General features: G+C 55.0%; 2 protein-coding genes across 4 annotated transcripts in view; one reads left to right on the top strand and one right to left on the bottom strand.

Moving 5' to 3' along the window:
• The window catches only part of Adora1 (adenosine A1 receptor), a 31,929-nt gene extending 14,886 nt beyond the window's left edge, over positions 1-17,043 (top strand). For all 3 annotated transcript variants that reach the window (XM_046463699.2, XM_046463690.2, XM_046463684.2), the window contains exon 3: positions 15,256-17,043. In XM_046463699.2, coding sequence (XP_046319655.1) covers positions 15,256-15,895 — 640 coding nt within the window. In that variant the 3' untranslated portion in view covers positions 15,896-17,043. The remainder of the gene's footprint in view (positions 1-15,255) is intronic.
• A 319-nt stretch (positions 17,044-17,362) lies between these two features.
• Positions 17,363-25,196, bottom strand: Mybph (myosin binding protein H). Its single transcript, XM_046463719.2, has 10 exons — positions 24,825-25,196; positions 24,596-24,730; positions 23,792-23,959; positions 21,360-21,448; positions 20,788-20,983; positions 20,477-20,616; positions 19,772-19,931; positions 18,730-18,866; positions 18,116-18,602; positions 17,363-17,634 (listed from the first exon to the last, which is right to left on the bottom strand). The coding sequence occupies exons 1-9, from the start codon at positions 25,042-25,044 to the stop codon at positions 18,318-18,320; spliced, it is 1,530 nt and encodes a 509-aa protein (XP_046319675.1). The 5' UTR covers positions 25,045-25,196; the 3' UTR covers positions 17,363-17,634; positions 18,116-18,317.
• Positions 25,197-26,406: the final 1,210 nt, after the last annotated feature.

Here is a 26,406-nt window from a genome sequence, read left to right as displayed (position 1 = left end):
TCACTTACCTCCTTGGGTCTTGGATCTGTGTTTATACAATGGGCATAATTCCAATCCCTGCCACTAAGAGTTGTCTGGGAACAGGAAGGAAGGGTGAATGGCCTCCCTGTTCAGCACTGGCTCTGGGGGTGTGTGTGTTTGGGGGTGGGGTGGGGGGTATGAATCAGGCCTGCAGCCCAGGCACTGCCCATGGGCTGGCCTGATGGCCTGGCACTGAGGGGACAGCAGGAGCTGATGTGGGCCACAGGACTGGGGACATGTGAGTGGAGGAGAGACCTGAAAGACAGAGGAGCTGTTCTGGGAAGATAGGAGGGGAGGGTCCGGAAGCAGATGGCGCTGCCTGCTTGGCAGGGGAGTCGGTGTTTGAGGAGAAAGCTCTTCCCTCGCGTGCCACGCTGCTCACCACCTGCGGCAGCTGTGGACGGCTCCCAGCTGCAGGGAGAGGAGCCATCACGACCAGTGAGCATGGGACCTACAGAAGGACAGTCCTGCCCCGGCGACCTGCACACAGGAGCAGGAGACTGCTGGGGTGGGGAGGCCGCCACTGTGGTGGCCAGGGCAGGCTGGCACTATGCTGTCAAGGACCCTGCAGCTCCGGGACCTCCGTGTAGGGGCTGGGTGTGAGGAGGAAGTCCGCCCTGCAGGGAGGGGAACTTCCCTAGGCCCTGAGCGTCCTGTCGCCGTGTGGCTGGGTCTGCCCTCAGCCCACAGTCAAGACCCCAAGAAAAATGATCAAGAGAAACCCCTGTGAGGAGAATCACAGATAGGGAGCCCCCACCCAAACTGGGGAGGGTCACTTCTCTCCTTGGTACAGGGAGACTTGTGGCTGGGAACCAGGAGGCCTGAATCTGGTCCTGGACTGGCCACCTCGCCTTCTCTGGACCTGCATCCTCATCAGTAAACAGGACTCACTGTCTCTGGATGACTTCTCTGGGTGGATGCTGGCCAGAATCTAATGATGGGGACACGCAGGGTCTGACAGAGGGAGGGAGGCGCAGTGCATCTGGGGGCGGGGGCAACACATGGGCTGTGGATTCGGGCTGGCTGAGCTCGTCCCCTGATCCTGGCTCTGCCATTACTCGATCATTCTTTTGGAGCCTCAGTTTCCACATCTGCCCAATGGAACCGATGACATCTGCTTCATAGGATCATGGAGAGAAATGTGTGTGAGAACAGACGTGTCACCCATCATCTCCCTCCAGTACCATGGAGCTCGTTCCTTCCTCTTCCTGCTGTTCAGTGGGAGGGAGGGGATGGCTGGGTGGTGGTGTGCAGGTGTGTGTCTGTCTCTCTTGTGGTTGGGGTGGACAGTGTGGCTTTGGGAGTTCCTGATCCAGCACGCCAAGCCTGCCATTGGTAGGCTGGCCTTGGGGAAGTGACTTTGGTAGGGCCAGGAGGTGCAGAAAGCCCTAGGAATAGATGACAGTGTGGTCTGCCACTGTTCTGGGTACAATGCCTGGGGCACCTGCCTCCGAAATATCAGGTGGACACCTCCCTTCCAGTAACTGCTCCCTTCAAGCAGGTTGCTGCTTCCAGCAATTCTGGGGGCCCTGAGGCTGGCACCAGCGGGTCTCTAGGAAGGAAGCCTTATGGTCTTGCGGAAGAGGGAGTCCTAGTGTGTTGAGTAGCTCCTTGATGTCAGGTGCAGCGTTGGGTGACCTCTTTGGTAGCATATCTAATTTTACTTAGTCCTGCAAGCCTGGTGCCAACACCCCATTACAAATATAATCATAGAGAACCAGGGATATAAGGTAATTTCAAAGTCATTACCCATTAGTAAGTAGCCAAACTGAGATTTGAATGTGTCCCTGCCACATAACCAGGTGGATGCTATTTGTGCTAGGCCACTGTCCGCAGGGCTTTCCAGATTGTGGAGAACCAGAGCCCCTGTCCTTAGGGATCTTCTAGGCCAAAAGTAAAATCATACAAAATCTTGCAGATAGCAAGAGAAATTGGTGCCCCTAAAGAAGGCTGAGATTTCTGAGAAGTCTGGCCTGGCCTGCTGCCTGGTTTCTTTTAGGCCCTGCCTACTTTCTTTCTAGCCCTAGAGCCTGCGTGTGCTCATTTACACAGCTGCCTCAGTCACAGGTGCAGGAAAAGCTAAATCAGGAGGTGTTGCTAGCCTCACAGAAATAATCCCACGAGGCCCACGGGGCTGAGTGGTGGGGTGGGCTGAAGGGGCAGCCCAGCAGGGTCTTGGGATGGTGCAGCGCAGGTCTCAGGGACACCATGTCCACAGGAGGGAGACTGGGCTCAGTCTTAGCTCAAACACAACCAGACAAGCCATAGCCTTGGGCCTCAATTCTCCTGCCTGTGAAATGGGGAGCACACAACCTGCCCTCCTCACCTTGCCAGCTGATGGGGACTCCAGCAGGAGCATGGTTTGGTAGTGCTTTGCCAGTGGTACTGAGATATGCACTCTAGAGCTGGGGGGCAGCCTCTTGGCCCTCTCTCTTCTGCTGCCCAGCTCCCAGACTCTCTCTCCCCATGTGGGGAGGTGTGAGGGGTTGCCCTGAACAGGAGCTATGCACACACCTTTAAGTCCTGAGTAAAGAGGTCCTGGACTGGTATTGCACCCATTGCAACGCAAGTGGACTTGACCTCCGCTCGGATAGGAAAGGTGCAGCCTGGGAGTGGGCGGTACCCGATGGCGTTGAATTACACCCACCTGTTTCTCATAATCCTACCCTTTTGCCCTTTTATGGATAGAATGTTCCATGGATTAGCTCCCCCGGGAAATAAAAGCCGAGCCTCAGAACGCGCCCCCTCTCTCTCGCCAGCCTCTCGTTTTTCTCTTACCCCCCCTCATCTTTGTGGGAGCTTGAGGCCAGGAGCCGGGAAAGCCATCCTGATGCCCAGAAAAAGGTATCCCGTGTCTGCGTGGTCATTTCGTGTGACCCCAAATTCACCCGACTGACCCTGGTTCAGTAGCCCTCGATGGATGGGGGCTCCAGGGAGGTATTTCTCCATTGGGGCAGTAGGTCACATGGATGGATGTGTGATGGACGCTGCGGGACTCTGCTGTGTTCCTGTTTCCTGCACGATCCGGGACAATGCTGTTGTTTTTCTGGGCTTCCTCCTTCACCCTCCTCCCCAAACAAGGGTTGAGAGAGCTACTTTTGTGCAGATATTGGGCTGTGTGCCACTGGATCTGGCTACTCTGTGTGTGTGGTCAAGGACGAGCAGCCTTGGCATTTCCTAGGAGCTTGTTGGAATTGCAGAATCCCAGCCCCACCCCTTCCTAGGCTTGTTGACTCATAATCTGAATTTTTAAAGGACCCAAGGTGATTCATATGGACACTAGAGTTTGGGAAACTCAGGCCGTAAAGGACACTGGGGAATGGACCCTCAGCTTCCTCACAGCCCCTTGGGAACATCAATGCATGAACACAAAACACCTGCTTTAGGATTCACTTGAACAGTTTCAAATGCAGAGACTTGCTTGTTGCAGAATGCATTCATATATCAAAGATCAGTCGATGGATGCCGTGGCATAATCCCAGCAGTTTGGGAGGCTGAGGCAGGAGGATCGCAAGTTCAAAGCCAGCCTCAGCAAAAATGAGGTGCTAAGTAACTCAGTGAGACACTGACTCTAAATAAAATACAAAATAGGGCTGGGCATGGGGCTCAGTGGTTGAGCGCCCCTGAATTCAATTCAATCCCTGGTTATATATATATATATATATATATATATATATATATATATATGTATCTCCATATACAACCATTGTCAATAAAACTAAAATAAAATAAAGATCATGAGACAAGCTAAAAATACAACAGGAGGTTGGCCTGGGCTGCAGTTGCTGGGCTCCAACTCCAGCCCCTAGGTGCCTGCGCTTGGGCAAGGCCCCAGGTACCTCTGTGCAGAGGAGATGGAGACCTTCATCTGAGGATGGTGGTGAAGAGTGGAGGGGAGACAGTATAAAAGCCACGGCCAGTGGTACCCGTGGAATCACTGGGAGGTGGGTGGGGCCCAGAGCAGCTCTATAGCTGAGGAAACTGAGATTCTTAGAGGCGACGTGATTTGCAGACACGTCAGTGTGAGTCATGCCCAGGCCATCTCTGCCAGTCAAAAGCCGGTGGCAGTATTTTGTTGCCCTGAGCCGTGCCTCCCTGGCCCACCAGTGTGCCATGTTGGAGACCGTGGGTGCCAGCCACATAGGACGGGGACGGGTGGGAGAAGCGTGGAAGGTCAGGTCTTTGTGCAACTTGAAAGCTGGGGCCTTCCAAATGGCCCAGATTGTGATGTTTGTATCCGCTGGGGAGGGTAGCCTCGGCCTGTGTCCCCTGCTGCCACTGTTCACGTGTCCGCCCTCTCCCGTGGCTGTGGCGCGTGTCCTGCTTGAGTCCCCCAAGGCCCATTACTGCTGGCTGTCCGCATTTTCTTTTTCCAGCTCTGAGCACGACACTTTGAAGTTTTCGTGAATGGTGGATGGAAAAAAAAAGCTCTGATTTAATAAGCTTCCTCCTCCCCCACGCACATCATAATGTGAGATTCCCCCATCCAGGGTCGCGGCAGGTGGGTGTGATTTATGGGGCTGTGCAGAAGTGGAAGAAGTGCCTGAAAATGAATTTATTGATCAGCCCTTAGAGAAATTGCCCTGCCAGGCCCCTGCTCTGGGATGCCGCCAGCAGCTACCACGCGGCTCCATTCTCTCAGTTCAAATGACAGGGTACCTCTGAGAAAGGAAAGAAGGAGGAGAAGGACTAGGAGGAGAAGGAAGAGGTGTCGGGTAGGCTGCTCCCTATGGAACCACCCACCCTGGCAATGAGGAGAGGGGCTGGTCCTGCAGCAGGAAGAAGTGTGGTTAGATTCTTGCTAACTGCTTGATAAAATGGCTTGAGATCCTGGGGCTGGGCAAAAGGGCAGGATCTCAAATGGAACTCTCTAGAATTCTATAGCAGGTGCCTCATCTGTGAGGGCTGGGCTGGGGCTCCTCTACCTGATGAGAGGGATATTGTTCAGATGAAGGAGAAGCCTCAGACCGGCTTCCCCTTGCCCTCCCTCCTACCTTATGCACATGGAAAGGGATTGTTGATATAGTTGGCTTAATATCCGCCATGTTTGTAACTGATTTTGATTCATGGTGCTTTTTCTTTGTTTTTTCTCCTCTTTTACTGCCTCTTTGATCCTGATTGAACATTTTATATGATTGTTTCGGGTGCTTACTGTGTGCCAGGCTCTGTGGGAGTGCTAAGAAGATGACACTGAACTGGGCTTTGTCCTTGTCCTGAGGTATTGGCAGTTGTACCCTCAGGGAGGGAAACAGCATTTTTTCTCTGATTGTCCGGTGTTGGGAGGAGGAAGGAGTCGGTCCCCACCACAGTCCAGGGCTCTACTGTGCCATCTCCTGCTGCCGGCTGCCCTGGGAAGAGGGTCCTGAGCCTTGCCTGCATCCACCTGGGTGAGCCTGGGTGTCTTCCCACCTGTTGCTGCATCTGTGCATCTGGGCCCCTCCACCCCTGGAGCTGAGGGCGGGGCTTGAGAAGATGCAGTGGCTGGTGGGGCCCAAGGCCACAGCTGCATGCTTCCATGTGCTCGCCCTGGGTGGCTGCTGGCTGGGAAGAGCTGGTTTCTGGATTGGGCCTAGCCTGGGCTTCATGTAAATGCCTGTCCCTTGTGGGGCTGGGTAAGTGTGCATGGGACACAAGGTAGAGAAAGTATCAGGAGGACTTCACAAGGACAAAACAATCAGAAATTGCTGGGGACCAGGGTTCAGGGGCTGTTGGTTTGTTTGCAGTGTTAGGGGTGGAACCCAGGGGTTTGCCCATGCTAGGCAAGGGTTCTCCTACTGGGCTATGCCCCCAGCCCCCAACTGCTATTATTTGAGTTCTGAACCCCACTGACCTGGCGGCAAGTTGGGGAGAACGGCCAGAAGCTGGGAGAATAAGACTGCACTTTTTCTATGTCCCAGGACTGGTCTCTCCTTGGGTTCAGATGCAGCAGAAGGGACTGGATTTAGATTCTGGGAAGGACTTTCCAATGTAGAAGTATAAGGTCCGGATTGGAGATCCGAGGATGGGTGTGGATTCTTTCTTTGGAATGATTTCCAGGGTGGAGAGCTCTCTCTGTCCTTTCTGTCCTCCTCCCACATCCTGCCATCTGTCAAATTTTTTCCGGAACAGAGGGCTAGATGCTGTGAGCTTTAGGGAGCCTGACAGCCCAGGGCAGTGAGAACAGAGAAAGAAACAAGTCCTGTGAGAGCAGTTGCCTCCTCGCAGTAGAGCAGCCCTGCCTCCCAGGGCCTCCACCCCGGCTGGACTGACTGCTGGGAGTGGGTGGGTTACAGTCCCGTGGTGGGAAAGGGCCTCCAGATGCTCAGGGGGGAGGTGGGGGAAGGACCTGGCTTCCCCTGAGTCTGCCCCCCACCTCCATCCTCCATCCTCCATGCTGGCCACTGCACAAGAGAGATTCCCAGAAGGTGCAGCTGCTTTGGGACGCCTTGGTGCGGGGCGGGGGTCCCAGTGCTGTGCTGAGTAAGTTCTCAAACCTCCACCCGCTGCCACCCTGGACTTCAGTAAGACAGATCAGGGAACTGGCTGAAGCCATAGCCAGCTGGGTGGAAGACCCGGCTGCAAAACAGAAACGAAAGTCCCGAGACTGGCCTTCCAAAGTGCAGCACAAGTCATTTTTGTTTATCTGTGTCCTGTAACCCGTTTGGTGTCTCTTTAAGAGCTGACGGTGTTTCCCAGAGAATCAGAGGCGCCCTTCTGTTGTAATAACCTGGGTCCCTGGCGCTATTTGCTGAGCGCCTGGATAAACTAACAATGCCCCTCCCCCTCTTCTTTTCCCAGTGTGCCCTGGACAAAGCCCAGGCAGGGAGACTCATTCCATGACCAAGGCCACAGCTGCTAATGGGGGGAGCCTTGGTGTGGACTTGAAGCTTCCTCCACAGCACACTTCATTCATCCTTTGTTCACTCAACAGATGTCCAGTTCTCTTTTCTTTCCATCTTGCTCCCCATCTTCCTCATGTGGGACACGACGCATTCCAGAGAGCAGGGGATCCCTGGAGGAGCGCCTGCCTCCTGGGGAGCAGCCCCAAGCTGCACAGTGGTGAGGGGAGCTTCTCTGTGATCCTCCCTCTGCCTGTGCTGAGCTCAGCCCTCCCTGGAGGAGGGCCCACACATCCCAGAATAAGGACAGGTGACCTGCCAGAACCAGGAAAATGTCCTGTCCGATCCCTCATCCTGCAGATGGACAAAGCCCAGGCAGATGACCCCAGATGGGAAGGGTCTCGCCTAAGGCCAGCTCACTGCTGGCAGCACCTGGATCAGAAAGTGTCTCCCACCTGGGCACGATGGTGCACATCTGTAACCCCAGCAGCTTGGGAGGCTGAGGCAGGAAGATGGCAAGTTCAAAGCCAGCCTCAGCGCTTTAGCGATGCCCCAAGCAACTTAGTGAGACCCTGTCTCAAAATAAAACATTAAAAAAAAGGGCTGGGGATGTGGCTCAGTGGTTAAGTGGCCCTGGGTTCAATCCCCAGTACCAAAAAAAAAAAAAAAAAAAAAAAGAATATAGAAAGTATCCTGACTCCTGCCACATTGAGGTGTCCCACGGTAGGATTGCCCTCATTTGGATGTCCTAACTTTGGCAGCAATGGGCCCCCTCTGCTTTGTGAGCTGGGAGAATTCTGCCTCTTTAGTTCCTTCCTGCCCTGGTCTCCCCATGTGCCATCTGGGCTCCAGGATTCTTTGCTGCCTCTTGTAAGAGACTGTACTCAGCCAAAGCCAGAGAGGCCTCCGGGAAGCCAAATGACCCGGCCCACTCCCTCCCCGACGGTGACAGGCCTTTCCACTGTGCTGGAAAAGGAATTTTGCCCTTCTCACCAGCGTGGTCATCCTAGAGAGACCTCGCTGCACCAGCTGCTCACAGGTCACTAAGTCCGTGTGCAGATGAGATGGTTTTTTCCGCCCACTAGATGAGTCAGAAACGGGTCCCCATGGCAGGTGAAACCATTTGGCCTTGATTCTTTCTGCTTCCCAGCCACATCCTGAGAGCTGGAGGCCCGCAGTACTGAAGTCTGGGTCCAATTCTTGAATTTACTGTGCAGGTCAGACACCTCCTCTTCAAGGACCACCCCCACCAGGAGTGGGGATGGTACTTGGCCTTGGGGAAGGAGGTGGTTGCATCTCAGCATCACCTAGGGTTCTCTCTTGACGGTGCCATCCTGGAACATTCTGGTATGTTCTAGACCAGGGGAAAGGAAGGGGGTCATAAGCTATTATACCTGGAAAATGTGCCTTCCCCTTTGAGGTCCCTTTCCCTACACCCTGTCCCTGGTGGCCTCCTCTGAATCAGAACCACTCAGCAAGCCCAAACCTGTTTTTGTGGGGTGGCAGGGCACACCTGGAGAGGAGAGGTGCTTCACCCCAAGGTTTTGCGGCAGAACTCAGGACTTGCTGTGTGAGCTTGGAGTCTGGGGTTTGCTGGTGGCTGCTGGAAACGTGTCACCTCATATGTCACTCGCATGTCAGGCTGGGCCTCCCCCACAGAGTTCCTTTAGGGCTGGGGCTGTGTTTCTTCTTTGTACTCTCAGCACCCAGAGAGGGGCTCTGAATGGGAAGGAGGGAGGACACAGGAGGTTCCTCAGAAAACAGGCCATTTTGGCATCATGTACATAAATTTAATTATATTTCCCACCAGGCTGTGGGGTTGTGTGCCCTCAGCAAGTGACCAGGAGCTCTTTCCAAGGCCCATTACACTAATGACCTAATCAGTTTATTCAGCTCTTTTCTTTCAAGTGGCTCAGAATGCACCCCTCCTCTCAGTGGCCCTGTGGGCTTGCCCTGGCCATGTTGGCCTGACCCCTCTTTGGGGGATCAGTGGACACCAATGTTCGAGATGACGGGTGACGTCACAGGGTCAGGAGTGAGCAGGGTTCTTAGGCCCCAGATATCCTGCCCCCAGCCCTGGGCCCCTGAGCCAGACTCCCCTGGGCAACGTTACTATTAAACATTTGGCCCCTGGAGTGTGCCGAGCGCCTTTGATTGTATCTGGTTTCCTGTTCTCCTTTGGGAGGAAGAATTTCTCTGCAGGAAGTAGTTTAATAGTCTGAAAGCCTTACTTCCGTGGTGTTGAGATCCAAGTTTCCAGTTTCAAGTGGCTAGATCCTTGATAAGAGAGCAGGAAGGAGGGGGACTAATACTGCTCCCTCTCAGCCAAGGGCGAGGGAAGGGAAGATGGAGGCTCTGGTCTCTGACTATCCCGACTGCAGGAAGATCAAGACCCTCTGCCCCGCCCAGGACCTGAGTGAGGAGCACATGGTAGCAAACAGGGGCTATCACCCCAGCCTGGTCTCAGCAGCCAATGGGGCACATTAACCTACTGTCTTCTTCACACACCCACTGTACCATTTCTCTCCTCTGCATCTAGGGGGTTGGTCACCTTGCTCACAGCTCACCCACAGGTCTTTGGAACACCTGGGTCAATTCTTCTGCTGTGACTTCATTCCTGAACTTCCAGGGTCAAACAAGGAACACAGAAATCATTTTAGGTGTTCACAACTTTGATACCAGGAACTGGCTGCAGGGGATGGAGCAGCTGAGATACCAGTTTGGGCAGGGAGGTTCCGTAGAGCCGGACCCCAACAGGAATCTGCCCCTGGGCTGAAGGACCAAAGGAGGCGTGTTGTTCCTGGAGCCTGGATCCATGGTGGGACTGTCTGGTGGGAGGTCAAGTCAATGAGAGGTCCCTCCCTGTTCCTCTAGTGCTTCAATGTTTCCCACGGACTCAGCTGACCCAGGGGCTTGGAAGTGCACCTGCAGGGGTCAGCCTTTCCGTGATATAGTGCAGGGCAGAGCTAGGAAGGAAAGCCGAGGGCAGACAGCTTCAGGACCAGCGTGTTCCAGTCTTGTTCAAGTAGCGACACAGTGGCTCCACTCATTAAGGCCTCCATGCCCACCCTTTCCCAGGGCACCCCCCTCTTTTCCCAATCAAATACCTCTTCACCAGCCTGGGTCCTGTGGTACATTCATCATCTGATGTCCTGTGAGCTTTTCCTATTCTAAGGAAGCTTATTGCTCATGTTCTCAGAGTCAGCCTAAAAATCAGTCCCCAGTGGTGTCCAGGAAGAGCCCTCCTCTGAGGCTATAGACAGGGAGAGGCCACCCCTCTGTGCACAGTTGGGCCTCCAAATGGAAGTGATCTTATTCATGAAAGGGGACTATTCATGAGGCAAAGGACCAATGAGGAGCTGGGGCGGTCTCATTGCTGCTGGGATCTAGCAGGACACAGAGATGTGGCTTCTCTAGGCTGCAGGCTGGAAGACTGGGGAGCCCCTCTGCTGATCTCTCAATATGCTAGGGCTCACAGCTGCTGTAACATGTTGGTGGCTGGCTGCTAGACTGGTGGCACTTGCATACATCTCTCATCAGAGGTCCTCATCACTGCAGCCATAGGTCACAGGACCTAAGCAGGGGACCAGGAGTTATTTGATTCAGCATGAGATCCCCTGCAGCTCCCAGCTCAGTGGGGAATGAGCGAGGGAACTAGCGTCCTCATCCAGCACACTGTAATTGCCTCCGGGGTCAAGACCATGCCCATCTAGCTGACCATCTCCAATTGAGCAGCTATCATTTAGTCCTTTTCTCTGACTCTCTGAGCTGTATCACGTGGCAGAACCTCAGTCAATCATTTCTGAATAAAGGGATGTTTGCATTCATTAATCCATTTTTACAAGTATTTATTCGTTCAACAAATAGCTACTGGGATGCTGAGTTGATTATGCAAAATAAAAGCTCTATCCTAATTGAGCTTTTACACTCTAGTGGAGAGAAACAGATACAAATGCATCAATACACATATAGCGAGCCAGAAAGTGAGATCATCTCTATCAGGAAAATTAAACATGGCATGAAGCCACGGGGTGATGGGGATCAGTTTTACAGGGTGGTTTGGGAACTCTGAGGAGGTGGCATCTGTGCTGAGACCTGAATGAGGGGAGAACTAGCCTCCCAGACACCCTAGGAGATGTGCAGGAGGTGCCAAGGTCCTGAGCGGGGAGAGTGTCCCCTATATGCACACACAGGAGTGTCTGCGTGGACAGTGTGTGTTCCCTGGGAGAGGAATGGGGTTCCACACAAGGGGATGAGGGCAGGGAGACTTGCTTAGTGGTCAGGATAAAAACCCCAGACGACTTGGTTCTTTCCTCTCCTAGGCATTCACACTCAAAGCAAGTCTTATTTCTCCTGATCCCAAATATGTTCCAAAGCCACACCCTTCTCCCTGCTGTCTGTTGTGCCCACTGGGGCTCCTGGCCCTTGTCTCCTGCCTGTGTGGCTAAAATGGCCTGCGTTGGCTTTCTTCCTCTCATTCCCTGCTACCACACATTCTCCATGTGGCACCTTGAGTTTTGTTTTTAAAGCAGAAATTAGATTATATCCCTCCTTTGCTGAAAACAGCTTTCTCCTGCACTCAGAACCTTTTCTGTGGCCCTCGGTGACCATTTCTGCCCAGGTCTCTGGCTAAGACAGCCTCTCTCTTGCCCTTACCCCTGGGCCTTGTCCCCACCAGCCCTCTCTTCCTTCCTCAGCACCTTCACCTGGCGGGAACGTCTGGAAGGCTCTGCCCCGGCTCTCTGCCCGGCTGCTCACTGGTGATCATTTAGCTCTCGGCTCTTGTCTTCTCCTCAGCGAGGAGGGCTGGCTCTCCCAGCCCAAGTTGGCGGCACACTCTGTCTGTCACTCCCTCTCAGTGCCTTGCGGAGCCACTTGATAGATCTTCTCACTCTGGAATGTTCTGGTGCGTCTGTTTGCATGTCTATTGTCTGTCTCTCTGCCTTCAGAATGGTACTTTTATTAGAACCTGTTCTCTTCTGTATTCCCAAACCCTAGCGCCGAGTTCCTGGGCCTGAAAGGTGTTTAAGGAGTATCAGTTTAATGATTGAAAGGGAGAGAGCCCAAACTGCCTGGTTGCCCCAGTGGGAATAGAACAGGTGGCTGAACACCTGGGCAGGAAGTGTGCCTGATGGCTTTGGGGAGGAGGAGGCTCCAGGGCAGGGTATGGTGGCATCCTCAGAACTACTTGGTCCGGGAGGTTCCCTGGAGCAGGCTGGGTTTGCCTTCCCACCCTCACCATGGCTCCCTCCACAGTGTACACCTCCCTCATCTTCCATCTTCCAGAGAGGCAGAGCTGGCTGCCTGGACATGGACACGCCTCAGTCTTAGAAATCCCATCTCTGCTTCTTCCCGACGGAGTAGCCTTGGACACACTTCCCCATCCCTCTGAGTCTCAGCTGTTGTTCTGGGCTGTGCTGAAGAATCTGTGAAATCATGTCTACATGGTCCCCGCCCAGCATATGGAAGGCAGCAAGGAACGTTCTCTGTCATCGGCATGTTATTGATACCTACCAGCTGACTATTGCCTTTCAGCACCCCCCATCCCCATCACTTAGCCTCAGAATCTCCCTCCTCTCATGGCAGCCTGGCCAGAGCTCAGGGAAGAAGCAGTGACCTACAGATCTCATCATAGAGAGTTTCAACAGGAAGCTTCCTTCCACTTCCTTCCTCAGTGGTCCTTTTCCTACTTGGGGTCTTTGCAACCCTATTGCTCCAGGGACCCAACTTTTCATGTTACCCTCAGCAATAAGAAGATACTCACTAATTTCCTATGGTGTTATCTTGCTTTTTTAAAATATGCCTGGAGAAGGCAAGTCTTACCCTAAAGGGACATTTTGTAATGGTGGGACTCTGCATCTCGAGGAAGACGCCTGTATCTTTCTGTCATAGCTTTAAGGAGCTGTCTGCCCTGCTGGCCTGAGGATTGGCCCACTTGGTGTTTTCCTGTCTCTATGGTCTGAGATTGAGCCCTCCTGGGGTGGCCCTCTCTCTGGTTGGTTCCTAGCACAGTACCTGGGATGGGGAAGACTTGGGCCTCACTGGGAAGGGATATCCCCAAGTATTGGAGTCACTTCCACACCCCCCCCACCTCATGGATGCTTCTGCTTCCCTTTCCCACATGTAAGGAGAGGTGAGTGTCTCCCCCGATCCTGGGAGGCAGCCCCCGTGAGAACCTGCCCCACTGAAGCCAAGGTCCTGGGCTCAGCCTTTCCCACCAAGGAGAAAATAGCAAGAAAAACAGATGAGAACTGATACCCTGTGCACAGGGTCGGCTGGGACCTGGTTCTGGAGGAGCCCCAGGAAAGCTTTAACCCCGGGGGCTCTGAGCAGTCGGGGAGGGTGGGGGATGGGGGTGCAGCTCTCCAGCCAGAAGTGGTCGCTTCCCTCCCCCAATCTGGGACACTGTCCAGGTACTCCTCCCCTCTTTCCGTAGGTCATCATTGAGGTCACTGGGCCCACCCTCTGTCTCTCGGTGGTATCTACCTTCAACAGGGTCCAGTGGTTCTCATTTTAAACCTCTTAGGCAAGGAATATTCTGAATCTGTCCATCTTATGGATCAAAATGACCCACAATCAGCCTGGACCCTGGAGGAGAGCTGGGCTTGGAGTCAGGAGCCCCGAGTGAGTGGAGCTTTTAATCTGTTCCACGGGATCCATTATCTGCTGGGCTCGTGGCAGGCTGGTTCCTGGGCTCACCTGAGCCGTGACTGTTAAAGGGCTGCATAAACAATAAACGTGATGTAAACCATAGATGTAAACGGGACAGCACCTCTGGCCTCACTCTTGCAAAGGCTCACCCTGGGGATGTGGCCCTACACTCTACCGGGGGGGACAGACAAGACAATTTTTCCCACAGAATGATCCCTGTTCCTTTGATCTTTGCTCAGAGACTCATGCTTAGAACTTCTTTCACTGCCCCTGAGAGGACATGCAGGGGACAGTGAGATCATCGGGAGCCAGGCCTGAGTAAGACGTTTTGCAGTCCTTAGGCTGGGCTTGCTGAGCATCTAGAGACACTGGAGTTTTTCATGTGCATGTTTGTCTAGTAGCTTGGAGGGGTAAGAACTCAGGCTAAGGATATTGGCAAGATGTTTACAGACATTTGCACATAGAGTATCTCATTCCATCCCCTCCCTCTGAAGTAGGTCTCATTGTACAAAGGAGGAATTGAGGTAGCACACTGCAGACTTGGGTGGACTAGAAGCCCACACATTTGGGACTTCTGATCCAGCGTCTGCCTCAGGCCTGGCCATTCTGCTGAGGATTCAAGGAGGAGGGAATGGGATTCCCTTACTGCAAGAGAGTTAGGCACAATTGAACTGATCAGTCAAGACCCCTGAATGGTTTGGGGACACAAGGATCCTAGGATCACAGAGGAGGGAAGGGGCAGTGCTGCAAAGCCATTGGAGTCATCTAGGGTCCTCAGTTTCTCCACTGGAATGCTGCAGAGATCAGATGAGGTCCCAACAGTCCCTTTTAGTGTTTATTTTCTAGATGGGACAGGGAGGAGGCATCTGGCTTCTCCTGCTCTCCTAATGGTCCCCCTTCCCATCCCCATAGCCTGCACAGAGCAGGAGGGCTTTAGCACATAGTAAGAGGTCTAGAAGAATCATTGCCCAGGGTGAGGGGGCAATCGTCCTGAGAAGGCAAGAGCTGCAGATTCCATAGACACAGGACAGAAAGAAACAATCAGAGGTCCCCCTCCTACCCCAGATTTCAGGAGCTGTTTACGTGCTTAGGAGGGCACTCCATCCCTCTCAGATGCTGCACTGGAAAATAACAACTGGGCAGGCTGCTGCTGCTCGGGCAGCCTCGGCACAGAGCTGGGCGGGCCCCAGCCCTTGGCACTTGTTCCAAGGCCAGTGTGTGGGCAGATGATACGATGACTGGCTGCTGGTTGGGATGGTTTAGAGGCAAGTGGGGAGCCCCCAAGATATTCAAACCCTACCCTCAGTATTGGGTTGGGGACAGGCCATCACGTCTGGACCATGTCTCCACATATCATCCTGATGTTTTACATGCTCTGTGTGTCACAAGGTGAGAAAGGTTGGAAAGCACTATCCCTTGTCATCATCCTGTTCGTATCCTTTAAGGCTCCTATCATGATCTGTAGTGGTCCTGTTTATTGGGTCATTCCCTTAGAACTCCTAAAAGAGGTCCTTTGTTATTTTTTTGATCATTAATCAGAATTCCCTCCTTCTGCAGGAGAAACAAGCCAGTGCCTTGCCAACTTTGCCCTGAATTTTAGATACTGAAGACTCGGCCCTTGGGCAAAAGATCCATCCTTTTCTACTTTCTCTGGACCCTCCTGTAGGAGCCCGCCCTGCCGCCCCCAAGGGGCTGGGTGAGTCTCAGAGGGATCTTCATGGCAGCTAGGAAGCAGTTCCTCATACCCTTCCCTCTTCTCCCACAGGTACAAGACGGTGGTGACCCCACGGAGGGCAGCAGTGGCCATTGCTGGCTGCTGGCTTCTCTCCCTGGTGGTTGGCCTGACACCCTTGTTCGGCTGGAACAACCTGCAGGAGGTGGAGCGGGCCTGGGTGGCCAACGGCAGTGTGGGGGAGCCCGTGATCAAGTGCGAGTTTGAGAAGGTCATTAGCATGGAGTACATGGTCTACTTCAACTTCTTCGTCTGGGTGCTGCCTCCGCTGCTCCTCATGGTCCTCATCTACCTGGAGGTCTTCTACCTGATCCGCAAGCAACTCAGCAAGAAAGTGTCAGCCTCCTCCGGCGACCCGCAGAAGTACTATGGGAAGGAGCTGAAGATCGCCAAGTCGCTGGCCCTCATCCTCTTTCTCTTTGCCCTCAGCTGGCTGCCCCTGCACATCCTGAACTGCATCACCCTCTTCTGCCCCAGCTGCCACAAGCCCAGCATCCTCATCTACGTCGCCATCTTCCTTACTCACGGCAACTCAGCCATGAACCCCATCGTCTATGCCTTCCGCATCCAGAAGTTCCGGGTCACCTTCCTGAAGATCTGGAACGACCATTTCCGCTGCCAGTCGGAGCCCCCCACTGATGAGGACCTCCCTGAAGACAAGGCTGATGACTAGCTCTGCCTTCTGCTCCCACCAACCCATACCCAATGGGGTCCCACCAGCCCTCACCTCCCCGCTGTCCCACTGGTCTTCCTGAGCCCTTCCCCAGCTGGGCTGTGGGCTGTGGCAGTGGGGAGGGTCTGAAGAGATGCCCACGGAGCAGGGGGCCCCTCCACAGGGAGTTAGCCGCCCTGCACCGAGGGGTCCTGGCGGAGATTTGGGAGGGCAGCCCAAGGGAAGGATCTTGTGCCCTGAGGCCAGAGAAAAGTGTCTTGAGCGCCCCCTGCCTGATAGCCCATGAGGCGTCTAGCTGAGCAGGTCCTAGGGGCCAACTGTGGAGGAGCCATTGGGGGCTAGGAGAGGAAGCGCTGGCTCCTTCAGTGAAGCAGAGGAGTCTACTGGTGTAGAGGGTTGGTGGCATGTCCTGGGACCAAGCTTGAGGATAGGAGAGAATCCCCTCTGAGATGGAGATAAGCAGAGAAGGGGCGGGGGGGGGGGGGTGTCCTGGCCTGCTTTCTGTCCTGTACTGTAGGAGAAGGTGGCCAGGAGCAGGAATCCAGGAGCCTTAATCTCTGCCTCCTAGGACTCTGTGCCTGACATGCTGGGCACCGGGCGCCTGTTCTCTTTGTCCTGGGAAACCCAGGATTATACTTGGAAGAGGCAGAAAGAGGGGTCCAGAAGTCATTTCCCAGTTTGTGTATTCCCCACTGGCCGTCCTTTTGGCCCCTCAATGGGGCCTCTGAGCCCCGAGGGTGGTGTGGTAGGTGCCAGCCATGGGCAGCCACCAGGTGGCAGCATCAAGCCCTCTAGGGTCTTGCCCCAAGCTTCCAAGGAGCCTGGATATTGTAACTTCCCATCATGGGTGGCCAAGCTCCAACAGTCCTTAATGAAGATCTGGACCCTCCTAGGTGACACCATCTCTGCTGCTTCTGGGCCCAATAAAGAGAAGAACCCCAGAGACACCACTCTTAGGAGCGTTATGCCTGCCTAGGGAGGATGTGAGAAGCATCTGGGGGGACCCAGGGCTGACTGTGGGCACTCCTGGGGTGGGGTGTGGCAGGCTGGAACAGGCCAGAGAGGGCCACTGTCCTGAGAGGCCTCCAGGGAGGGCCTTGCTGGCATTGAAATATCCCTGGTGACTAATAAAAAACTGTGAACCCTCATGGAGAACACACTGCTGGCACCACCCACCACTGTCCTGGGGGAAACAAGACAGACTTCGCAATAAAGACACAGCGGTGGGGGATGTGGGAGCAAGCAAGGTTCCAGAGAAGGTGTGTCTGTTTCTATAGTTACATACTTGGGACAGCAAGCCCTGAGTCACAAAACAAGGTCCGACCATTCCCATGTCCAGAAAATGCCCTGGGACATTTTGAGACCCTTCCTGCTGGCTCCTTCCTCAGGGTGGTGGATCCACCCACACATGGGGACACAGTACCTCCCCTTCGTGGTGACGCTCACTGCCACAGAGGCCACAAACTGTAACATCACACACCTTTATTTGAGTGCTTCTTGCTCAGGGTACAACTCTGCAGGGTGTTCCAGTCTCTGTTCCTTCCGGGCTCCCTGGTGCCCAGAATGCCTGAGCTGGGGCCTGCCAGGCCCTCTCCTGAGTTCTGAACTCCAGCCTCCGGGGACAGGAGGTCATCAGGTAGGGGCGGTTCCATCAGTTGTTGCTATGGAAATGCAGGTCATTTGGTATCTGCTGAGCTAGATTTTGGACCTGGGGGACGGACCCCTCAGGCCTGCAGGACCTGGCAGAGAACATACTTCTGAGCCCCGGTGGTAGGAGGCAGAGCTGGGCTTCAGAGCTGCAGAGGGGGGTGGGGAAGCAGCCCCTTGTCCCTTCCTAGGCTGCCCCCCCTCCTGTTCCAGGGCTGAACTCTGCCCATCACAGTTCTAGATATTTCCTTACTTATCCAGAGCCTTAGACACACCAGGGGAAAGAGTGCGGGGGCTGTTGTCCCCACTTTCATGTTGAGGAGACAAGCCCCAAGAGACTGCCCCTGCTTGTGGCTCAAAGCCAGGGTTAGACCCCTGTCTAGCGGACCACCGGCATCACCCCCTTGCGGGCCTCACAGCATCACAGCGCCCTGCACCACTTATGCATGTCTCTGGGCAGGCATCAGAGCTGCCTGGGACTGCAGATTTGTTCCCAGAGCTGACTTCTGCCTTCCCTCTTGTCTCCACCCCCTGTCCCCAGAGGTAGCAGAGGGAGTGGGTCCAGTCCTTTACCTGTCTCCTCACACCAGCCTCCTCCATTGCTCCTCAGTGTGTGGCTGAGGCTAGAAGAGATCCTGCAGGTTAGAGCTTAGGGGAGGAGAGGAGGGAACATCGAGGTTCAAGGTCACGTGCTCCCCCCCACTGGGTCATCTTCCCCCTTGGAAAGTCATTCAGAAGGCCTGATCTGATCCTCACTGTCTCCTTCTCTCCTGCTTTAATCTTCAGCTCTCAGTGGCATCCAATCCAACTCCAAAGAGGGAATGTCTCCTATTGTCCCATCCATGGTGTGGTCCCCAGAGAGCAATCCCTTACCTTTGACTTCCAGCCGGCAATCCACGGATGCCTCCCCCAGCACGTTGATGGCCTTGCAGGTGTAGACCCCGGAATCAAAGGGGCTGGGTTTCCTGATCTCCAGGGTGCAGACCCCTTGCTCAGAGAGGGCACGATATTTGGGGTCCCCCTGGATGTTCATTTTGTTTTTCATCCAGATGATCTTGGGCTGGGTGGCATAATCAGAGGAGAGCTGGGAAGGATGCTCTCAAAGGGCCATTCTCAGGCCCCTGGGGAGACACTGGGATCTCCCAACCCTACACTGCCCCCTGTCCCACCAGCCCCGGGCCCCTCACCTTGGGCGATGCTCTGACGCTGCAGAAGAGCTGAGTGCTGTAGCCGGGGGTGGAGGTGTGGTCAGCCAGGGGCTGGGTGAACGAGGGGGCTTCCGAGAAGTCTCGCTCAATGAACCCTTTAGGTTTGGCAGCAATATCTGGGTTCGAGGGAAAATTTGAGATTACAGAATTTGAGGAGAATACATAAGGTTGACTTTATCCAGGATTTTTGAGAAGCCTTGCTTTTTTGTGGGAGCTTAGAGAAGAAAAGTCAAAGAAGCCAAGGAAAGCCAAGAGGGAGTCAGGTGGGTTGGGGTGGTAAGCAGAGAGAAGAGTGGGCAGCAACACAGAGCAGGGGAGCAGATCTCAGCGGAAGGCGGAGACCAGTGACACGGAGTTACCGTGTTTCATTCCTGTCTTTGGAGACCTCATTAGTTTTCCTTTTTAAAACAGAAACTTTCTCCTAATTTTGTGCAGGTCAGGCTGGTGTCAAAAAGACTGTGCCTTCTGGAGCCCACACACACCCTGGGTGGGGAAAAGGCCTTGGACATAGAGGGTGACAGGGAGAAGGGCCTGGGATTTAGCATTTGACCCAAGAGGGCCAGGCGCCCTGCGGAGATGCTGTAGTGATCTCGTCCATCTGTGTGACGTTCTCGTTAGGCGGTGAGTTTGCTGCTTTTACGAACTCGCTGGAGTCTACAAATCACGTACATATTGCCCTTCAGGGTAGGTCCCTTGGGACGCTGTGCATGAGACCTAATGGCTGCTGTGACGTTCACAGCCACACACATCTTTAGAATAAGTACACAGCCTCCCAAGGGGCAGTGCTCATTTGCATGGGTTTGCTCTGATGTGTTTGTTAAAGCCCATCAGCCACATCCCTTACTTTATAGCCACTCTGTGTGTGCACACACACTCATGCACACACACACAGCGGTGGAGTCAAAGGAGGGCAGAGAATGGTCCAGGAAACAGGCACCCAGGAGAAGTCCAGAGGGAGGGATGCAGGGACGCGGAGGTAGAGGTAGAGAGAGACAGGGTTTTGGGCCTGAACCAAACCTACCCGCCTTCCGGATGTGGGCGAGCTCCTTGGTGGAGGTGGCTGAGTCGCTGAGGCCACACAGGTTTTCTGAGAAGACCCGGAAGTAGTACGAGTTGCCAACGATGAGGTGGGAGATGGTGCAGGTGGTTGGGTGGTAGCGCTCCAACACTGTGAACCATTGCTGTGGGGACCCCGGCCCCGTCACACTCACCCCTCACCTTAGTCCTCACCCTCCCGGTGGCTGCCTCCCCAGAAGGGTTCATTCTATGTCTCCAACCCTGGGAGGTGAAACCATCCAGCTTTGGGTCCCAAAGGACTTTGAAGTGGGAGAAGGGGCACCTGGGTCACTCAAGTGAGCTCTCTGGGACCTCAGAGAATTCTAGAGCCTTTCTATTTTGGATGTGATTGCAACCTCATTATCACCTGGGGACTTCAGGATTCAGTCCCAGCCAGGATCTACTGAATCAGAATCTGCATCTTAGCAAGATTTCTAGGTAACTAATATGCTCATGAAGATTCCAGAAACACAGCTCCAGAGTTTGAAAGGCCTCTGACAGCGCGGGCCAGCCCTCCTTGCTGTCTTAATGGGGAAGAGTCCTGCCAAGGGTCACATAGGGAGTCAACAGTCACTGCACTGAAACTGATCCTGAGACTCTTGGTGGGATGGGCCTTTGCAGCCACCTTAGGCACTTCCTCCCCACCCCACTCTGTCCCGGCAGGCCTCACCCCTGTCTTTTTGTCTGCCTTCTGCACCGTGTAGCCCAGGAGCTCTGTGTTGCCCGTGTCCTGGGGTGGTGTCCACTCAAGGGCAGCATTGCAACCCCACACGTCCAGTAGCTTGATGCTGCTGGGGGGCCCAGGCTTCTCTGCAGGACCACAGTGGAGGGGAGTGAGCATGAGGCTGAGCCTGCCACAAAGTCCCCACACCCGAGTTTTGGTTCCTGCCGTGCTTCCTCAGCCTGCCCCCACCAGCCATCAGCTCCACGGGGATGTTTCTACGTCCCTGAGGACCAATCCTGTCTCCCCTGGCCCCTTACCAATCACCAGGATGTCGATGGCTGCCTTGGCCTCCAGACCTTCCAGCCTCACAGTGAGTTCATAGCGGCCTGAGTCAGAGCGCTGGGCTGAGCGGATGAAGAGGATGGAATCCTGGTCCCCGCTGTGCACGTTTACCCGCTTGCCGTCCAAGACTTGGCCATTGTGTGTCCATGAGGCCTGAGGCTTGGGCTTCCCCTGATGGGAGGGAGCCCTCAGGGTGAGTGCAGGTCAGGCTGGCACCCCCACTCCCTCCAGCTCCGGGGTATCTGGAACTGTGTCCTTGGAAGCCTGTCCCTTGGTCCTTCTCAGGAGGGGCAGCAGGGGCTGGAGCCATAGGTGCTGCCCCAGCCTTGTCCTCCAGATGTCCAGCTGCACTGGGGATCCACCTGCTAGTCCACAGGCTGGGGGTCACAACTGAGTCATGTGTGTGATCAAGGAAGGACGAGGCCTTCTTGGTGGATCCTAGTCAGAGCCCTTGGGGGAATCCTGATTTTTCCTGGGCTTCTGCTGTGGACCTGGCTGGGACTCTGGTTTCCACCCAGACTCTCCCTCTAGGTAGAGGCATACCCACCTGGAAGGGGATTTGAAGGTTGATCGACTCTCCCACCTGGCGGATGTAAGTCTGCCGAAGGTGGCGGGGGACACGGATCTTGGGGGGCTCTGCATGAAAGCAAGAGTCTAGGCTTAGCACAGCAGAGGGATAGCTGAATGGGGGCTTCTGACACAGGGATAGGGGACAGCTGGCTCTGGCCAGACAGCAGCGCTCCTGGGTATGTTCTGGCTGCTTCCTTGTGGGAGAGGCAAAGCTCTTACTCGTGAGATCGTGGGGCTCAAATCCTATAAGGCCCTTGGGGAGCTGAAAGCCGGGAGGTTCCAGAGAGGTCAGGGCCTCCATGGTGTGAAGTGGTAGGCATCCCAGGCACTCTCTTGGCACCTTGACCCTGCCAGGCTGGGATTTGCCCTGCAGCCCAAGCATTCGAAATCTCCAGATGGGCCCTGCTGGCTCTCTGGCTCCCCCTGGAGGGGAGCAGGCGCTGCACCTGTCAGACTGTACTCCCAGGACAGAAGGCAGTACTTCTTCCTGCACACCCTGCATCCCGCACCCCCCAACAGCCTAGGATTTTCAGAGAAGCCCTTCCTTGTTCGGTCCTAGGCCTCTCGACCCAACCCGGGGGACTAGGGTCTTTCTCTGCTCAAATGAGGCCAGAGCAAGTATATCCCTTCTCTCTTTGTGGCCCCTCTCTTTAAACCTCATGGTTGGAAAGTCCTTCCCGAAGTCCTGCCTCTGCCCCGCTATGGCTTGTAACTACCTTCCCAACCTTCCTCTAATCAGGTGCAACCAAGGGAATCACTGGACATTCCAAGGGAAGTTGCCACAACCTTGTCCCTGGGGTGGAGGTGGGGGTGCATGTGCTGGGCCTGGGACGGAGGCTCCTCAGCAGCAAACAGGTGGCAGCAGTTGGTCGGTGGCATGAAGGGTGGCAGAGAAGGAGGAGACAGCCAGAAGGAACACTGTGTCTCCAAGGATTAGCTGAGCGGGCATTTGGCTTGGGAGCAGCAGGCGAGGAATGCTCTAGGGGCAGCTGCAGGAGGTCAGGAATGCTTGGCAGCTCCAGGTGGCCAAGGAAGGACAGCTGAGCAGCTGAGGATCCTGGACAGGGTCCCCACCCCAGCCTGCTCTCCCATAAGAAGCCTGGCTGTCCCCTACTTGTTTGTGGCCTTCTCCTCCTCCTTTTCTCTCCAGGAAATTCCCTCCTCTCCCGCCAGTGGAATTTTAATGGAGAAGCAGGTCTGAGTCTGGCTGAGTCTGGCTGGCTCCTGAGACACCAGGCCTCAGAGGCCTCTGAGTCTGACCTCCTTGGGGCCCTGGGGGAAGGTCGGGACTCCCCCAGGCAGGAGGCCTTCCTGGCACCTCGGGGCTAGAGTCAAACAGCTATCCTGTAGTTGCCACGTAGGGCCACGTCTCATCCAGACTCAAAGGCTGGGAATGTCCCCTGTAGCTTGGTGGGGCATGAATGGCCTCCTGTGGGCATCAGTATCTGGGAGCACCATTGAACAGTTGGGTGACCTCCAGATTGTCCCTAGGTCCCTTGGGATCTGCTTGGCTTGGATATGTGAACCATGACAGTCTGGTTCTATTTCTTTGAATCCAAACTTGACCCGTCCTGTGGCCTTGATACCCTTTCCTTCTGAATGCTTGGTCTAGAAGGGTGGAGTTCTGCTCTCAGCCTCCACCAGGAACCACTGTCCGCCTGGTGGAAGAACTAGAAGGAAGATGGAGAAGGCCTCAGGCCACCTGTTTGCCTGCCTGTTTCTCCACCCTGGGGCCCTGCTCTGTCCCCAGGGACCTGAGATCAGACCAAATGACTCATTGCCATTAACAGACTGAAACATGATCAGCTCTGGGAGGGTAGTGAGGGTAGGATTGGGCTAATGCACCCTGCAAATAGAAATATTAGCAATGGGGACAGCAGCTGGCCTTCAGGTCCCTAGTGAGGCACTGCCCCTTGGGGATGGAGAAGCCCTCACAGGCCTTTTGTGGACCCCCTTCCCCTTCCCACTAGGGCTCTGGGAGAACAGGGGCAGCAGGCTTTCTCTCTGTTCCAGAACCTTTGGGGGAGATCTGGAACCCAGGCTTAGGAAATGGGCAGAAATTGAGCCTCCATGGCCACTGGAGGGATTAAGATTGGCTAGAAGGAAATCAGGTGGTATCTTAGCACTGGGACTCTGAGACAGGTGACCCAGGGACCTGAGCTTTCCTTTCTGGACATCAGGAAACCTCTCCCCAAAGCTTTGGGGCTGGACTACTCAGGGAAGTGACTTCTTTGACACCCCCAGAGACCCCTGGAAGCTAAGAAGCCCGGAACTTTCTCAAGTCAAGATGGCAGGAGCACGTGGCTTGTGCATGTGAGTGTGGGGTGGGGAGAGGGCTTCGTGGATCTCACTGCCCATGGCTTCATTTCCTCCATTAGATGGGGCTGGGGAGCAAGAGGTGAGGTTTACCTATGATCTCCTGGATGTGGACAGGCTGGTCCAGCACTGCAGGTGGACCAGCCCCCGCGGAGCTCACTGCGGCCACACGCAGGAAGAACTTGTCTCCTAGAGCCAGGTTCCGCAAGATCTGCTGGGTCACCATCATGGGCCGGGCGTTCACAGGGACCCACTCTGAGGCTGCGAGGAACCGAGAACCTGTGAGATCTTGGGACATGGTCAGGGCCACCCTTTTCAATGGGGTGTCCCTTCTCAATGGTGGTCTGGGGACGTTGACCTCCCTCTCTGGGCTCATTTTCCAGTTGCTCCACTTTCCTGAATTCTTCATGTCCAGTGTGGCATCAAAAACATGGAGCGGGGGAGGGTTAGACCACTGGAATGGTGACCAGAGATGGGGTTGCTGAAGCCCAGTGAGGGGTAGACACCTTTACAAAGTCACACAGCAAGGTGGGGGCAGAAGTAGAGGCCCAGATGAGGGTGACTGATGTGGAGGGGTACGGAGGCAGCAGGAATGGAGCCCAACACTCCCCATTCTCTGTTTCTCCTCATCACCTCCCTCTCTGCACGGCACCTCTCTCCTCCCCAGAGCAGTGCTCTGTTCTGTTATTCAGAGGCTCCTTGGAGCTGAAAGGTGAGGCTCCTGAGGTCCCTGCCATCCCCCTGCCTTCAGAGGGCCCCAGTGCAGCTAGAAGTGGGGGCGGGTTAAGGAAACTACTACCTGTCCTCCTCCCTCCCATGCCCCCAGACTGGGACTGGAGGTGTCCCTGCTGCCCTCCTGGCCACTCATGTGGGGCGTCTGCTGGGCTGAGAACTTACTTCCCTCTCTGCAGGTCTCCACCACGTAGCCCTGGAGCCCCAGCCTCCCCAGCTTCTCCGGGGGCTCCCAGCTCACAGTCACAGAGCTGCTGCTCACATCCTCCACGGTCAGCAGCAGCGGTGCGCTGGGGACATCTGAAGAGAAGCCAGGATGAGATGAAGAGGTTCGTGGCCATAAGGCCCCCCGGCACGCCTGCTGCCCTCCTCCACCTGCCTGGCCTCGGCTCACCTTCGCTTGGGGGTGCAGGCTTAGTGACTGTGGGAGCTGTGGGGGCCAGTGCCTGAGAAGCAGGGTCCTGGGGCTCCTGGGGCTCCTCCGCCTGATCTTCTCCTTTGGACTCCGATGCTGCCACTTCTCCAGAAGGCTCTGTGATGGGAACACTGACAGACTCAGATGCCGTCTCCTCTGGACCAGAGGCAGTGGCCTCGGAGGTGGCCTCTCCTGTCATTGTTGGGCTGTAGAGGGTGAGGCTGGGGTGTGCAGGGGTCAGCAGTGGAGGGTCTGAGCCTCCAGGGTGTCTGGGACACCTAGGACCAGGCTTATATAGCCAGGGGCTGCCCCGCCCCCAGCCAACGATTCCCAGCTGTGGGGTCAGGTCAGGCAGGGGGTGGGGGGTGGGGAGGGGAGGTGCCCAGTCCAGGAATAGCTCTGGGGGAAGAACCACGGGGCCCCTTGAGGAGTGCACTACCTTGCCGTCACCCTGTTTGGACCTCACAGGGTGCTAGTGCTTGGCTAGGAGCAGGCACAGATAGGTGAGCTGGGACACCATTAGGACCAGTGCCCAGGTTTGGGGCAACGGGAGACAGCTGCTGTTTAGAGAAGGAAGTCTGGTCAGCTCTGGGAGTCTGGCTTCCGTGAGCCACTTAGATGCAGGTCTTTTCAGACCGGGGTCTGGGGCCCAGACAGCCTGCTCCAGCCTCCCTGGTGAGCACTCACTCCTGGCTTTGCCCCTGGGGTCCTCTCTGCCCTGGGAACTCTCCCTTGTGCTATGTGAGGTCAGGGCCCTACCTAGGCAGGGAGTTGAGATGCTCAAGACGGAGCTGGCCAGAGAAGGTCCTCCAGCATTGGGACTCCAGGAAGAAGAACTGTCCCTGTCTATTTTCTTGTGCTCTAACAGAATATCACAGAGGGGTAAATTATGGATAGATGTTTATCTGCTCACAGTTCTGCAGGCTGGGAAGTCCAAGAGCATGGCACCCACATTGGTGAGGGGCTTTATGCTGTCATCACGGGGCAGGTGGGCAAGCGAGACAGTGAGAGGAACTTGGCTGAACCCATCCTTTTTATCAGGGACCCATTTTGAGATAACTAACCTGCTCCCACAATAATGACATTAATCCATGGGTGAGGGCAGTGCCCTGGTGGCCTGATCTCCCCACCTCTCATAAAGACCCCTCCACTTATACTGTGACAATGGCGGTTGAATCTCAATGTGAGTTTGGGGGAGGCATTCAAACTGTAGCAGGGACTAAGCCCTTCAGTTCCTGTCTCTGCTGGGAGGTTGATACAGATCCGCCTTCCCTCCCTGCCTGGGGCTTCCGTTTTCCATGACCAAGTTGGGTGTGGGATGAAGTTGTGGGCAGACTCAAAGGAACCCTTCTGGAGGGCATCTCCGAAACTTCCAGCCTCTCAGAACAGTACGTGGGCATGGACCTGCCCAGTGTGGGAAATGATGAAGGTATGGCCCAATTCCTAGTCACTCACTGAATAAAATGTTGGTAATAATTTAAATGCCGTGTGCAGGAGCGGGAAATAGTGACTTCCATTGCTGCAGGTGGGATAGTTGGGAGCAACTTTGGGAAGAGTGGCA

Source organism: Marmota monax, unplaced genomic scaffold, assembly GCF_021218885.2.
Source record: "Marmota monax isolate L192 unplaced genomic scaffold, Marmota_monax_Labrador192_F-V1.1 WCK01_AAM20220418_F8-fsc00099, whole genome shotgun sequence".
Classification (NCBI taxonomy): domain Eukaryota; kingdom Metazoa; phylum Chordata; class Mammalia; order Rodentia; family Sciuridae; genus Marmota; species Marmota monax.
The sequence above is the reverse complement of the archived record's forward strand: the minus strand, read 5'-3'. Positions and strand labels throughout refer to the sequence as shown.

Bases quoted from the DNA above. Each gene is read 5' to 3' on its own strand.
- Mybph (XM_046463719.2), bottom strand. From the start codon at position 25,044: ATGACAGGAGAGGCCACCTCCGAGGCCACTGCCTCTGGTCCAGAGGAG. The intron at 21,449-23,791 runs GTAAACCTCACC...GCTTTCATGCAG, and splicing joins CCACATCCAGGAGATCATAG to AGCCCCCCAAGATCCGTGTC. The intron at 20,984-21,359 runs GTGGGTATGCCT...CCCTCCCATCAG, and splicing joins ACCTTCAAATCCCCTTCCAG to GGGAAGCCCAAGCCTCAGGC.